The sequence below is a fragment of the Schistocerca nitens genome, chromosome 6, assembly GCF_023898315.1.
Source record: "Schistocerca nitens isolate TAMUIC-IGC-003100 chromosome 6, iqSchNite1.1, whole genome shotgun sequence".
Lineage (NCBI taxonomy): Eukaryota > Metazoa > Arthropoda > Insecta > Orthoptera > Acrididae > Schistocerca > Schistocerca nitens.
The window spans coordinates 216,267,634-216,283,772 of record NC_064619.1 but is presented as its reverse complement, the minus strand read 5'-3'; the positions used below and the strand labels follow the sequence as shown (position 1 = coordinate 216,283,772).

The following is a 16,139-nucleotide window of genomic DNA, read 5'->3' as shown; positions in this document are numbered from 1 at the left end:
ACTCTCGTCAAACATGTTAGTGCTCCATGTTTACATGACGCTTTATTGCATGACATTGATATCGAACCCCTCTCATGAATTATTGATGAGGGCATAGATGTAGGGCAGACAAAGTTTGTATTTGTGTGAGATATAACAGTAAAGTAAAAGGATCCGTGACTGCACACATTCTTCTGTTACTAGAGGTGCAGAAAGCAACGGCAGTGATTTTTTATGAAGCACTTGTTTTGTATCTGCAAAGGTTATCATTGGATGTAAATAAAATGATGAGTATGGGAGCGGACGTTTATGGCGATTTATCTGTATCACGGGATTCAGTTTTTGCACTGTTCAGAACATATAACGACGAAATCCGATAAATTCGGTGGATTTGTCATTCTATCAACAATTGTGCATCAAAGGCTTCTGAAGTGCTTCGTGCAAACCTAGATTTCGTGTGAAGGGAAATTTAAAATTTACCTGATTACTGCCCTTTCCGGAAACTAGAATACCGAAGATCATTTTAAAATCCCGATATTAACGAGAAAACATTTCAAAATCTTGTTCAGCTAGGCACAATCGCTTGACTATGTAGGTATAATGTAGTAAACAAAATATTAGAACTCTATGAAGAACTAAAAGTGCCTTTTCATACTGTGGTAGACAAAGCACTAAATGAGACGTCAAAAGCACTAAATGAGATGTTGCAAGATGATGTAAACTGTGTATTCATAGATATTTACGCAACAAATGATGTGGATATTACTGGGAATCAATATAATCCCAGTGATCAAGTTAATGGACGCGATATTTTGACAAGTTCTTACACATTTTTGCCATGAGTTTTGTACCATAAAAGTGCTGGAGTATCTTTAATTTTGAAAGAATGAACTGCAGTTGCATTATTGCTGATGTCACTATCTATTCTAATGTTTCAGTGGAAAGAGTATTCAGCATTACGAATGCAACAAACCTAAAAGTTAGAAATAGAATGAAAACGGAAATCCTTAGTGCGTTATACGAATTAAAAGTCCATCTCAACTCAGTGTTGAAATGATTTTCTGTCCACTAAATAAATATTTGAATGATTCAGTAACTCAACTTATTCAACAGCTGTAAACAGCAATATTAAGTAAGATGAAAGTAAAGTTTGGTAATCAAAGCCATGCATGAATATGTCCCTTGTGTAAATTTGGTATAGTGGTTCATAAGTTCTCAAATTAAAAAAAAAAAAAAATGTCTCTGAACACTACGGGACTTAACATCTGAGGTCATCAGCCCTCTAGAACTTAGAACTACTTAAACCTAACTAACCTAAGGACATCACACACATCCGTGCCCGAGGCAGGATTCGAACCTGCGACCGTAGCGGTCGCGCGGTTCCAATCTGAAGCGCCTAGAACCACTCGGCCATAGCGGCCGGCTCTCAAGTTAATAAATATGATAATTAACTGTAACTGTATTTGAATTTAGTGACTACTCTATCTTCTAGCTTCTCCCTATTGCATTTACAATATGATTATATTTCGACTGACTTACTACCTCAGTCGGTAGCGTGCCTGGTTTCAGTTTCCGTCTGAGTTCCGGAAAATGTCTCTTTCAAGAAAAAGGTTACTTGGTATGCAGTTTGGCTTGTGGAAACGTGATCGTGCTTGAGTGTCTGTTACTGGTTACTGAATAACCAGCCAGGTCTCTGAATTTATTTCACGATTGTCACTGTCAAGCCATATGAGAATTTGGTCTCGAACATCTGTTTTGTTGTTGTGGTCTTCAGTCCTTGCTACTCTGTCCTGTGCAAGCTTCTTCATCTCCAAGTAACTACTGCATCCTACATCCTTCTGAATCTGCTTAGTGTATTCATTTCTTGGTCTCTTTCTACGAATTTTACTCTCCACGCTGTCCTCCAATACTAACTTGGTGATCCCTTGATGCTTCAGCAGAACATGTCCTACCAACCTATCCCTTCTTCTAGTCAAGTTGTGCCACAAATTCCTCTACTCCCCAATTCTATTCAGTACCTCCTCATTAGTTACTTGATCTACCCATATAATTTTCAGCATTCTTCTGTAGCACCACATTTCAAAAGCTTCTATTCTCTTCTTGTCTAAACTATTTGTCGTCCACGTTTTATTTCCATACATGGCTACACTCCATACAAATAGTTACAGAAACGACTTCCTGACACTTAAATCTATACTCGTTGCTAACAAATTTCTCTTCTTCAGAAACGCTTTCCTTGCCATTGCCAGTCTACATTTTATATCCTCTCTAATTCGACCATCACCAGTTATTTCGCTCCCGAAATAGCAAAACTCATTTACTACTTTTAGCGTCTCATTTCCTAATCTAATTCCCTCAGCATCACCTGATTTAATTAGGCTACATTCCATTATCCTCGTTTTGGTTTTGTTGGTGTTCATCTTATGTCCTCCTTTCAAGACACTGTTCATTCCGTTCAACTGGTCTTCCAGGTCCTTTGCTGTCTCTGACAGAATTACAATGTCATCGGCAAACCTCAAAGTTTTTATTTCTTCTCTATGGATTTTAATTCCCACTCCAAATTTTTCTTTTGTTTGCTTTATTGCTTGCTCAATATACAGATTGAATAACATCGGGGAGAGGCTACAACCCTGTCTTGCTCCCTTCCCAATGACTGCTTCCCTTTCACGCTCTCGACTGTTATAACTGACGTCTGGTTTCTAAAAAAGTTGTAAATAGCCTTTCGCTCCCTGTATTTGACCCCTGCCACCTTCAGAATTAGAAAGAGAGTATTCCAGTCAGCATTATCAAAAGCTAGAAACGTAGAATTGCCTTTCCTTAATCTATCTTCTAAGATAAGTCGTAGGGTCAGTATTGCCTCACGTGTTCCAACTAAGTTAACTGATCAGAAATGGCGATATTCTGACATTTTTATTGATAAAATGAAGGCGATATTTTTCTTTACAATTGGCTACAGAGGAATGGAAAAATCTGACAACGTTGGCTCAATGGCCAGATGCAATACTTTCAATCTACTCCCGTTATCCAACTGGGGAAAGGGGACGCACAGTTTGACGTGGAATCCGTACAGTGTGTTGTTCCTGTCTACTCCTCGCATCGTTGAAAGGTGAACGCTAGTTTAAAGTGAGACAGAAAATTTCCGTGGGCCGACCGGTATTAAATTCTTCGATCACTCGGTTTCCGGGTACGCGTTGTACCATCGGACCACCAGACCCGACATTGCACGTTATTCCCCAAGTAATTCAGTATGTGCATTGAGCAAATACTAAAGAGAACTGAGGAGGAAATTTGGCCGGCCGGAGTGGGCGAGCGGCTCTAGGCGCTTCAGTCTAGAACCGCGCGACCGCTACGGTCGCATTTTCGAATCCTGCCTCGGGCATGGATGTGTGTGATGTCCTTAGTTTAGTCAGGTTTAAGTAGTTCTACGTTCTAGGGGACTGATGACCTTAGCAGTTAAGTCTCATAGTGCTCAGATCCATTTGAACCATTTGAGAAAATTTGAAAACAAATATTACTAACAATATTGACAACTGTTGATTATATTGTAATTCATCCGGAGACGCCAAACTAGAGATATACTGAGTAACAAGTTACGGAATAACGATATACACGCATGCAGTTGGCGCTAGTATCGTATACGCAAGGTATGAAAGACCACTTGATTCGTGGAGCTGTCATTTGTACTTTTGTGATTCATGTGAAAAGGTTTCCGACGTGATTATGGCCGCACGTTGGGAATTAACAGACTTTGAAGGCGGAACGATAATTGGCGCTAGACGCATGGGACTATAACGAGTGTGAGTATAGCACGGACCTCATTTAAATATTTGGTGAGAAAAGCAAAAGACTACGGCAGAAGTAAGGGGAATATAAAATGCAGACTGCAAATAGCAAGAAGATCGTTTCCGGAATATAGAAATATATTAATCGAATACAAAATTTTGAAGTCTTTCATGAAACTATTTGGAACGTATCCTTACACAAGATGGGGAACAACGATATGATAACGACGTTAGAGCAGGGTAGCGGATGTCGAATCGAGTAAAATTTTCAAAATAGTCAATATCCGAGAGTGCGCCATTGTTGATCTAAGGCCATGAAAGAGAAGGTGGTCAGTGACGAGCGAACGTAAGTCTATGTATTTAAACTAACTTGGTCCCGTAATACCAGTTATGCTGAAGGGAGCATTACATATTAAATTAGATTAAAGTAACAGTTTCAGCCAAATTTAGGTAAACTTTAAATTCTTATCTGTGTCTGATTATCTTGGACGTGAATTTTCCGTGACGTTTTCTGGGCAAACCTTGGCTGTTATATCAGCTACTCTGAAAGTACCATAATGCTATTATTTGTCAAGGTAATAAGCTGTACTTCTGAAACAGTAGTGCAGTAATATAGTCGATCTGTGGTAGTGACAGGTACAATGTTATTAATAATAATTAATATAAAGGGCACATATTTTAATTTTAAGTAATGTACACAGTACAAGAACGAACTTCTATTCGTAGAAGTACTATAGTACGTAGGACGCCAGTTTTGTTTTTCTTGGTGACGACATCCTCCTGAATAGATCCCGCCCGGAGATCCAAATGGGAAACTATTTTATCTCAGGAATATTTTACCCAGGAGAACGCCGTCATCATTTAATCATACAGTAGAGCTGCATGACCTAGGGAAAAGTTAACGCTGTAGTTCCCCTAATCTTTGAGCCGTTCGCAATACCAGCACAGCAAGGCCGTTTTAGTCGATATTTCAAGAACAGATCAGTCAATCATTCAGATTGTTGCCCTTGCAACTACTGAAAAAAAGGCTGCTGCCCCTCTTCAGGAACCACACGTTTGTCTGGCCTATCAACAGATAGTCCACCTACGATATGGCTATTCGTATCGCTGAGGCACGCAAGCCACCCCGCCAACGGCAAGGTCTATGCTTCATGCATATAAAACACATTATCGCACTATCTGCAACTACACCTTAAAGGATAGCCAATTTCCCGATAAGCTCCATGGCAGACTGTTTCGCTTTCAGTTGAGTGCCAGGCATCACATTCAATCAGGTTCTCATCAAACCGTTAGACCAATATGATTCTATATGTATTTTTTAAGCGTGGATACCTAGCTGAATATCGTGCAGTCTGTAACTCCCAAGAAGCTCACCTTCGATCTCGATGGTGCGAGCCTTTGTAACACTGTGGCGCGCCGTTTTTCATTCGGTATTCACGGTGCAAGTTAATGGTTTGTGTTGAGCATTTCTTGAATGTCGACGATTTCCATTTTGTGAAGTGTCATACATACATCCCGTAGAAGATTGGCTTTTGCACCTCCCGAATACATTTTCTGTCGGCTGTCCTGAAGCACTAGATGAGTCATTAGCAGCTAATATTTTTCCTGTCATAACTGTTAACACTTTCAAATGAGCCTAACTAAAGATTGAACTTGCGACCTCGCCCTGGGCTTCCTTATCAGTGGAAGCAGTCACTTCATTTAAATATCTGATGGTATCCCTACGGAATGATTTAAACTGGAATGACCAAGTAAAATTAGTCGTTGGAAAAGCGGATGTCAGACTGAGATTCGAAGAATTCGTTCAGTACGAAGAATGCATCACACAAAACCCCGTTCGAGCGTTACTTTAGAACTGTTCGTCAATGTGGGACGCATACGAGATAGTATTGACAGAGAAAACAGGGAAGATGTAAAGAAGAGCAGGCGTTTCACTGAAAGCTTGTGAAAGTCTCACGGGGATTCTCAGCCAACACTAGTGGCAGATGGTGCGTTGTTTTGCAGTTAAAATTCCGAGAGCGTATGTTTCTAGAAGAGTCGACCAACGTATTCATTCCTCCAAAGTACATCTCGCGAGAAGACTGAAGATAAAATTAGATTCGACCTCACATGGAGGTTTTGCAACATCGTTCTTCCAGTACTGGAACGGGATAGGTGGCTTGCGGAGTCTAGATGTAGGCACGGTTACTAGAATACACGCCAGTGGTCGCGCGCAAGATGGCTGTGAGCTGTGACATCATCCTGAACCGCCTCGCCACGCCGAACTGCACTGAAGCTTATCAGCATACGGCACACACATATTTTAAATCACACTCAGGTATGAATGTAACCGAGATTTTCTACATTTGAGCGTATTATTATTATTAATATTATTATTCAACTTTATATTACTTAGACTATTTTTTTCTGTGGTCGGTGAAATGCTAGAGTAAAGCCTCTGATGGACTTCAACCTCTTTCAGCATCTCAGAGAACATGGTTTATTTTCTCGGAAAAGAAGCTCCTACAGTCTTAGACCACAAAGGCCTGTAGTAATGAGAAACCGCTATAATGTCCTTTGAAATTCTTCAACTGTACTAACCTTTAGTACCTTGAACGATTAGAGACAGGACGTTCATTTTCGCAGCACATGTACATTAATATGTTCTGCAGAAATGTTTAGCATTTCAACCGTGTCTGCCCGCAGGTTTAGGTTCAAATGGTTCAAATGGCTCTGAGCACTATGCGACTTAACTTCTGAGGTCATCAGTCCCCTAGAACTTAGAACTACTTAAACCTAACTAACGTAAGGACATCACACACATCCATGCCCCAGGCAGGATTCGAACCTGCGACCGTATCGGTCGCTCGGCTCCAGACTGTAGCGCCTAGAACCGCACGGCCACTCCGGCCGGCGCAGGTTTACGGTCAACATCCATATCGCGACAAGACACATCAAACCGGTAAAGTGTGCCTGAGGCTCTCGTTTTCGCTATAAACCGGAGGTAATGGACAAGTAGCAGACGTGCAGGATGCCCGTAGACGTATGCGCGAAACTTACCATCAAATGTATTTTTAAAGAGGGCCCATTATTGGTATGAAATAACGTGATGCATCCATCAGGGAAATTGATGCTCGTGTGGGACGAAGTGTTTTGGCAGTGCAACGGGTGTGTCCAGAATGGTTCACGGAAGGCCGTACAACACAACGAGAAGAGTCAGGTCGCACCATCCAGACCACCACCCAAAAAGATCCTCCTCGACTGTGGCGCAAAATTGTAACTGTGTAACACATCGTACACTGTCAGGGGTGACAGTCCATCGCCGTTTATTACGGCATGGCTTAAGTGCGCGTCGTCCACTTGTCCGTCTACTTTACACGAACGTGCAGGAACATGCTAGACAGCAGTGGTGTTTGGGACGACATGACTGGGGACTTGAATGGTATCAGATAGTGTTTTCGGACGAATCCAGTTCCTGTTTGTTTGAAAATGATGCCAGCATTTTGGTTCGCCACAGACAGGGGGAGTGGCACCACAGTGACTGCATTCGCACAAGACATACAGCGCCAACTCAAGACCTTTTTGGTGTGGAGTACTATTGGCTACGACCACAAATCACAGTTTGTGCCTGTCCAGGGCACTGTGACCAGTGTGACCTACGTGAATGACATCCTGCGACCCGTAGCCCTACCCTTTCTGCCCAACATCCCAGACGCCATTTTTCAGCAAGAAAATGAACAGCAACGTGTTGCTGCGCGAACACGTTCCTTCTTAGTTAACAGGATGTCAGCCATTTGCCCTGGACCGCTAGATCACGAGACCTGTCCGAATCGAAAATCTGTGGGATATGGTGAAACGACAGGTGTAGTGCTATGACTCAATGCCAATCACAACAGATAAACTTTGGAACCAGGTGAATGCAGCGTGGCTGGCTATACCACAGGACGCCATTCACGACTTATACGCGTCGATGCCATCACACATGAAACGAGCCGTCAGGGCTCATAGCAGACTTGTGCTTAGTAGGCAACAGGACACATGCTGAACCGAAGCGACTGAAATGCTAATCGTTTCTGAAAAACATGCTAATTTACATGTCCTGTGAATATGAACGTCCTATCTCTAGTCGTTTAAGGTGTTCCGCTTTTCTGAACATTCGTGTATTTTCGAAAGTTATGTTACAACTTCTTTCATTTTTTCAGTTTTTGCCTTTCTTCTTCTCTCAGTTCGCTTACTACTTTCGCATTTTTTTCCTAGCTGATAGCGTTCATTTTGATGAAAGAGCGTGTCCTTACCAAACAAATGACAGCAAAGTTCTGAAAAAATAACGCTTTATTCCACAATGTAGTAGGCCTGCAATATTTTCAGATGACCAGTTAGTACCCGTAGTTTCATAACCATTTGTTATTGAAAGAAAAAGAGCCCTGACTCACTTTTTGAACATCTTTAGCTTCAGTAAGTGAACTCTGTGTCGGGAGACACGATCCTGTAAATGTACATTCTTTTCCTTAAGATCATATATTTCTTTTTTCATAATTTCTAATCGTTCGCGTAAACACACTTTGCCACACTCACAGCAGTGTTTGTTTTCACGAGCCGGCCGAGGTGGCGGAGCGTTCTAGGCGCTTCAGTCTGGAACCGCGCGACCGCTACGGTCGCAGGTTCGAATCTTGCCTCGGGCATGGATGTGTGTGATGTCCTTAGGTTAGTTAGACTTAAGTAGTTCTAAGTTCTAGGGGACTGATGACCTCAGATGTTTAGTCCCATAGAGCTCAAAGCCATTTGAACCATTTTGTTTTCACGATTAACGCTTTGTCTAGTAGCAATTTCTTCATTAGTCGGTGATGTATTTACCTGTAAAATTTCTACTTCTTTACGGTAGCTTTGTTATTGTGCTCGAATATTTTCTCATTATTAGGCTCATAACTACTCCCTAAATCAGCTCAGCACCGAACGATGATAGATTTAGAGCTGGAACACCATGAGTCTTCTTCTTGGTTTGGAAGGATTATTCAACAGTTCACTTTCCAAGTCCTTTTCATAATCCGAAACGGTAAAATTTATTGAGCAGACAGCAGCATTTTCAATAAAAACGGATCTATACTTCTACAAGCATTCATCCATTTTCGTCTCGTCTCATTGTTTTTATAAAATGTATGAACCTTAATTCCTAACTTACTTATTTGTCGGCTGTGATTAGTACAACTGGCTATCGCGCAGCGAACTATTTTTTTCCACTTAAAAGCTTACTCTAACAAATTCCTCAGTACACAGATAATTGCAGCATAGCTCTGTACTCAATCGCCAGTATATAATAAAAATTCTCACTGCCATAAACAATCATGTTTTTGCTCGTATAAACAGTACCAACACAATACGTTATGGATAATGCGGTCTTCTGAGCGCTAGGTAGGTCTTCTTAATGTCAGCTTCTTAGCTAGCTACTGAGCATACACCTCGCGACCCCTTCCGTGTGATTTAGTATCCGTGCATGTAAGTGTAGAAGATATTTTAAGGTGGAGAGCTGCTTGCTAACTGATGACTACAACAACAATAACGACTGAGCCTACCGCAGGTGCAAGTGCAGCGGCAGTAGCGGGCACCTGTTGGGACAGAGGGCGTTTCCCGATGCGTGGGAGCAGCGGCGACCTCTGGTGGCAGCGTGTAGCGGAATGCCGCCGTCCGCGGATCAAGGTCCTGTGTGGACACGCCACGCCCTGAAGGCTACGCTGACTGCCGCCCTATATAAGAGCCTGTCGGCCGCCGGGAGTCATCAGTTGGCACCCTCCGCCCAACAGCGACCACAGACTCTCTCCTCACCTGCCCAACATGAAGTTTCTGGTAAGTATCCCATGTCCAGACCACGTCAGTCTCTTCCACTTTGTGGTCTAGCTTCCTGTTTGGACATAACGATAGACTCTCGATTCTACCACTGTGAATTGCTGGTCAACCAGATAGGGTTTTCAGATAGTTATTAATTGAACACTAAAAGTACAAAATGAAGTGTTATATGAAAAAAATGGGCTTGAAAAGAATGCTGTGCTAACCGTTCCTTGAAGAATGGATAGCTATGGGATTTACTCTGAGGCATTCAGGAATAGGTAACTTGTCGATTCCCTGAGCGGTGGATGAGGATTTTTTTTTTAGTCATCACTCTTATGACTGGTTTGATGCGGCCCACCATGCGTCTCCAGTGCCAACCTTTCCATCTCAAAGTAGCAATTGCAACCTATGTCGTCAGTTATTTACTGAGTGGATTCCAATCTCTCTATTCATCTACAGTTTTTACCCCCTACAGCTCCTTCTAGCACATGGAAGATATTCTCTGACGTATTAAGATATGTCCTATCGTCCTGTCCCTTCTTCTTGTCATTGTTTTCCATATATTCCTTTCCTCGCCTATTCTGCAGAGAACCTCATAATTCCTTACATTATCAGTCCACCCAAGTTCCAACATTCTTCTGTAACACCACATCTCAGAATCTTCGATTCTCTTCTGTTCTGATTTTCCCACAGACCATGTTTCACTGCCATACAATGGCGTGCTCCAAACGTGCATCCTCAGAAATTTATTCCTCAAATTATGGCCTATGTCCGATACTAGTGGAGTTGCCTTGTCTAATAATGCCCTTTTTGCCGGTGTTGGTCTGCTTTTTATGTCCTCCTTGCTCCATCCATCATGGGCTATTTTACTCCCTAGGTAGCAGAATTCCCTAGCTTCGTCTATTCCGTGATCACCAATTTTAATTGAGTTTCTCACTATTGTCACTTCTCATTCCATTTTTTATTTTCTGGCTTACTCTCAGTCCGTATTCTATACTCATTAGACTGTTCATCCCATTGGAGAAATCCCGTAAATCTTCTTCACTTTTACCGAGGATAGCAATGTCATCAGCGATTCTTGTCATTGATAGCCTTTCACCCTCTGTTTTATTTCCGTCATTTCTTCTTCGATGTACAGACTGAACAGCAGGGGCGAAAGACTGCACCCTTTTTAATACGAGCTCTCTGTTCTTGGTCTTTCAGGTTTATTAGTCCCTCTCGTTTCTTGTTCATATTGTATGTGATCCTGGGAAATTACAGAGCCTCAAAGTTTATTGAAGACTTTGGTTCAGAGAGGTGAAAAAGTTGAGGACATTACATTGGTTCAAACAATTCAAGTGAGTCTGTCACGCACATCCAACAGTGCATTCTTCACGGACTGAGAATTGATACCCAGGAATTTGGACTTGTACTCGGAAATTTACCCACTGAGCCATCGAGCCATATTAAGTACCTAGTAAGCGACAAATTTCTAGAAGTTTGTTCTGTGGATTAGAAGGAGTTTTGCATAAGCTTATATTTTAGCTAATTATCATATTTAAGTTTGTTATCTGTGAAGTATTTAATGGTGTTTGGTTAGAAATCAGTATTCTGGTAGTAGCAATATCCACCCCTTTTTGTCAGCACTTTTTATCGACGTCCTACACTTTTATTTTCGAATTTGTTGTATCAGAAACCTGCCTGGGTGCAGAGAAGGCTGTCAGCCCGCCGTGACAAGTGAATAATGTTATCTGATATATAAACGAATTTTTTGTTCGTTTGTTCCTCTTCTATACGTTCCTACACCATTCAGCCGAATACGATGGAACTTTGGGGAGTTGTTGGGACACGCCCAAGAAGGTTTCTGTGGGTGTAAGAACCACTTACACCCATAGGCTGGGGTGAAAAGAGGGTGACATAGAAGCTTAATTTCGAAACGTCTGCAGTAGTTTCAAATTTTGCGTATATTAGCATCAAATCCATAGTTGTCACGTTGGCTAGACATGTTGGTGACGGTTACGATGACATTCCTCCCTTAGAGCTGGTGGTGCGTGAGAGGGGTGCAATTACAGTGACGTATCAACATAGCTCTATAACGCCTGAAGGAAATCCTGCCATAATTGGCTTGTGGAGAAATATGCTAGGACAGAAATTCACCCCTAGCATTTCTGTGGCTTTGGGTGAAAAGGGGTGACATAAAAGAATAACTCAGGAATACCTGGAGAAACTTCAACAAAATTTCGTAGAAACATGACTCAATAATTATATCAAAATACTATGGGAGTGAAGTAACCCTACTATCGCTAGGGATGGGGTGAAGATGAGAAGGGGGGCGTGAAGAAATGTCCGTAAGCGACCTGTTGGTATTTCTTTCCTGAATACGTTAAAGGTTTTAAATTCCATCTGTTTCTTATTTCCATTGTTCAGTGCATCAACTACAACCTGAGAACGACCACTTCAGCTACCCAATAATTTTGCTAGCGGGACTAGGATCATGCCACAGGAATCATACGACAGATAAATTTAAAGTCCTCTCTACAGTTGTAGATCAAATTTTTAGTTGGTGTGATGAATGGCAGATAAATCTAACTGTAGAGAAATCTAAGTTATACAGATGAGTAGGAAAAACAAACCCATAATGTACGAGTACAGCATTAATAGTGTGCTGCCTGACAGAGTCATGTCGATTAAATATCCAGCCGTAACGTTGCAAAGCAGTATGAAATGAAAAGAGCATGTAGGGGACTGTATTGGGGAAGGCGAATGGTCGACTTCGGTTTATTGGGAGAATTTTGAGAAAGTCTGGTTCATCTGTAAAGGAGACCGCATACAGGACTCGAGTGCGACCCATTGTTGACTACTGTTCGAGAGTGTGGGATTCGCACTAGGTCGATTAAAGGTAAACATTGTAGAGATTCAGAGGCGGGCTGGAAGTTTTGTTACCGGTAGGTTCGGACAACACGCAAGTATTACGGAGACGCTGCGGGAACTCAAACGGGAATCTCTGGAGGGAAGGCGACGTTCTTTTCGAGGAACACTGTTGAGAAAATCAAGAAAGCCGTCATCTGAGGCTGACAGTAGAACGATTCTACTGCCGCCAACATAAATTTGGCGTAAGGACTGTGAACATAAGATTAGAGAGATAAGGGCTCGTGCGGAAGTATCTACAAAGTCTTTTTTCCCTCGCTCTATTTGCGAGTTGAACAGGAGAGGAAATGAGTAGTAGTGCTGCAGGGTACCCTGCACCGCGCACCGTACGGTAGTTTGCGGAGTGTATACAGTATGTAGATGTAGATACAGTGGCTTGGTGTAAAACAGCGGGGAAACAGCGACCAGCGTCAGTCTTTTTTCTCGGCACGAACATCAGTTAATGGCAAAGTTGCAAGTTCCCTCAGAATGAAGATGAAACTTCAGGGCGAAATTCGCTGAGGATTTGGATGAAATATTTGTACAAATATATGCAAAATATGTTAAACACGTATGAAATGTAAAGGGTGAAAGAGAGATCCACCGAGAAACATTCAGAGGTGGCGGTATGATCCAAAGCATGAAATAAATGCCTGCTAAACATGGGCTCTAAAATATGTACCTTAAAAGCTATTATCACTAGTTCATCTTCGCTACCACGAAGCATATATCTTCTGCTGAAATCTCTTCGCTTTCCATATTCTGAGAACTGGTATTTCGGACCAGAATAAGAGAAAAAGTCCAGTAAACATGGGTTCTAAAATGCATACTTTAAGAACTATGAGCAGTAGCTCATCTTCACTATTGTAGAGCACATCTCTTCTACTTAACAACGTACGGGAGTGTTCTGGTTCATCTTGTATACATACTGAGGTGCAAAAAGTTATGGGATGCCTCCTAATATCGCTTCGGACCTCCGCTTGTCCGGCGAAGAGCAGCAACTCGGCGCCGCACTGGCTCAACAAGTCGTTGGAAGTCCCCTGCATAAATACTGAGACATGCTGCCTCAATAGCCGTCCATAGTTGCGGAAGTGTTGCCGGTGCAGGATTTTACGCACGAAATGACCTCTCGATCATGTCCCATAAATGTTTGATGGGATTCATGTCGGGCGATTTGGGTGGCCATATCATTCATACTGGAGCCCTACCATCAGCTCTTACCATTTGAAATCGGGACTCATCTAACCAGGCCACGGTTATCCAGTCCCCTAGGTTCCCACCGATATGGTCAAGAGCCCAGGATAGGTGCTGGAGACAATGTGCTGTTAGCTCGCGTCGGTCGTCTGCAGTCATAGCCCATTAACGCCAAATTTCGCAGCACTGCCCTAAGGGATACGTTCGTCGTACGTGCCACATTGATTTCTGCGGTTATTTCAAGCAGTGTTGCTTGTCTGTTAGCACTGACAAATCAATGCAAACGCCGCTGCTCTCGGTCGTTAAGTGAAGGCCGTCCGCCATTGCGTTGTCCAACGTGAAAATTAATGTCAGACATTTGTTGTTCTCGGCACACTCCTGACACTGAGGATCTCGTAATAGTCAGCATCTAATCGATTCCTAAATAGAATGTCGCATGCTTCCAGCTCCAACTACTGTTCTGCTTTTAAAGCCTATTAATTCCCGTCGCGCGACAATAATATACCTTGTGTACGCGACACTACCGCCCTCTGTATATGTGCACATCCCTATCCCCTGACTTTTGAGACCAGAGTGTAGTTCGTCTTCGCTTCTGTAAGGCACATCTCTTCCACTGAAGCACCCCTGAAAGTTTGTCAGCGTAGTTGTGGTTCATCCTGTATGTAAGTGTGAAATATATGTGATACATGCCCACGCAGGCGAAGTTGGGGGCAAAAAACTTGTAAACAATAAGGAAGAAAGAAGCTCAGAATGTAGAGTGCGGCGTGCCCACAGGTGGTGCTCTGCGTGGTGCTGGCCGCGGCGGCGGCGACCCCGCTGCCTGAGCCTGGCTACCTGGGTGCCGGCCTCGTCGCCCCCGCTATCGCCCCCGCCATCGCCGCCCCCGTGCTCGCCCCCCGCGTCGTCGGCATCGGTGGCGTCCTCGCCGCCCCGCAACCGCTGGCTGTCGCCGCCGCCGTGCCTCACGCCAAGATCATCCTGGGCTAAGCAGCCCGGCAGCGCAAGGAACACATCACTCGACTACACCCTTATCCGGCCGGCAGGCGCACTGCTGACGACAGTGTTACCAACATGAAAGCCTGAAATAAAACATCTATTTTATTCGTCGCATTAAAAAACTGATCTATTTATTTATGACTACCTCAACAGACGTACTCAATCCATTGTACTGGGTGTGACGGCCAGCACTTTGCAGTATTGCAGACATTCTCCTTCCTGGTTAGTTTTGGACAGTACAGGTTTCAGCCTGTACAGCCGAGGCCTGTCCGATAGGCCTACAACAACCTGTAGGCCCACGAGAAATATAGATCCTGCAACGAACTTGTGACGTCACATTAGTCACCTTATCTGCCATACTTCGTGAACGCTCGGCTTCATGCAGAGCCCATGGGAAATCGATATCTCTGCATCTACATCTACATCTACGTGACTACTCTGCTATTCATAATAAAGTGCCTGGTAGAGGGTTCAATGAACCACCTTCAAGCTGTCTCTCTATAGTTCCACTCTCGAACGGCACGCGGGAAAAACGAGCACTTAAATTTTTCTGTACGTGCCCTGATTTCTCTTATTTTATCGTGATGATCATTTCTCCCTATGTAAGTGGGCGCCAACAGAATGTTTTCGTAATCGGATGAGAAAACTGGTGATTGAAATTTCATGAGAAGACCCCGTCGCAACGAAAAACGCATTTGTTTTAAAGATTGCCACTCCAATTCACGTATCATGTCTGTGACACATCTCCCCTATTTCGCGATAATACAAAACGAGCTGCCCTTCTATGTACTTTTTCGATGTCATCCGTCAGTCCCACCTAATGCGGGTCCCACACCGCACAGTAATACTCCAGAATGGGGCGGACAAGCGTGGTGTAAGCAGTCTCTTTAGTAGACCTGTTGCACCTTCTAAGTGTTCTGCCAATGAATCGCAGTCTTTGGTTTGCTCTATGCACAATATTATCTGTGTGATCGTTCCAATTTAGGTTATCTGTAATTGTAATCCCTAAGTATTTAGTTGAATTTACAGCCTTCAGATTTGCGTGACTTGTCGCGTAATCGAAATTTAGCTGATTTCTTTTAGTACTCATGTGAATAACTTCACACTTTTCCTTATTCAGGGTCAATTGCCACTTTTCGCACCATACAGATATCTTTTCTAAATCATTTTGCAAGTCGTTTTGATCATCTAAAGTACCTACTAAAGGCCTTTACTAAGTCATGCGCTACTGAGAGCTTCCATGCATTTAAACCTGCACAATTATTAAACTCATTTGAAATATTCTGCCAAAAAAATCGCAACACCAAAAACTAATTAATGTAGCGTAATGAAATTTGAGGAATACATTTGTCTAGGTAACATTACAAGACGACAGGTTAACGTTAATGCGAGATAACCGACTGCAAATGTGAAATGCTGGTGCATTAATAACCGGTGTAACCACCAGACAGCTGAATGCAAGCATGCAAAGGTGCATTGTGTTGTACATGTGGGATGGCC

At 42.9% G+C, this 16,139-nt stretch overlaps 1 protein-coding gene across 1 annotated transcript; it reads left to right on the top strand.

Moving 5' to 3' along the window:
- The first annotated feature begins 9,425 nt into the window (after positions 1 to 9,425).
- On the top strand, positions 9,426 to 14,761 carry LOC126262487 (neuropeptide-like 3). Its single transcript, XM_049959152.1, has 2 exons — positions 9,426 to 9,581; positions 14,418 to 14,761. Exons 1-2 carry the CDS (start codon positions 9,570 to 9,572, stop codon positions 14,628 to 14,630), a joined length of 225 nt encoding a protein of 74 aa, XP_049815109.1. The 5' UTR covers positions 9,426 to 9,569; the 3' UTR covers positions 14,631 to 14,761.
- Positions 14,762 to 16,139: the final 1,378 nt, after the last annotated feature.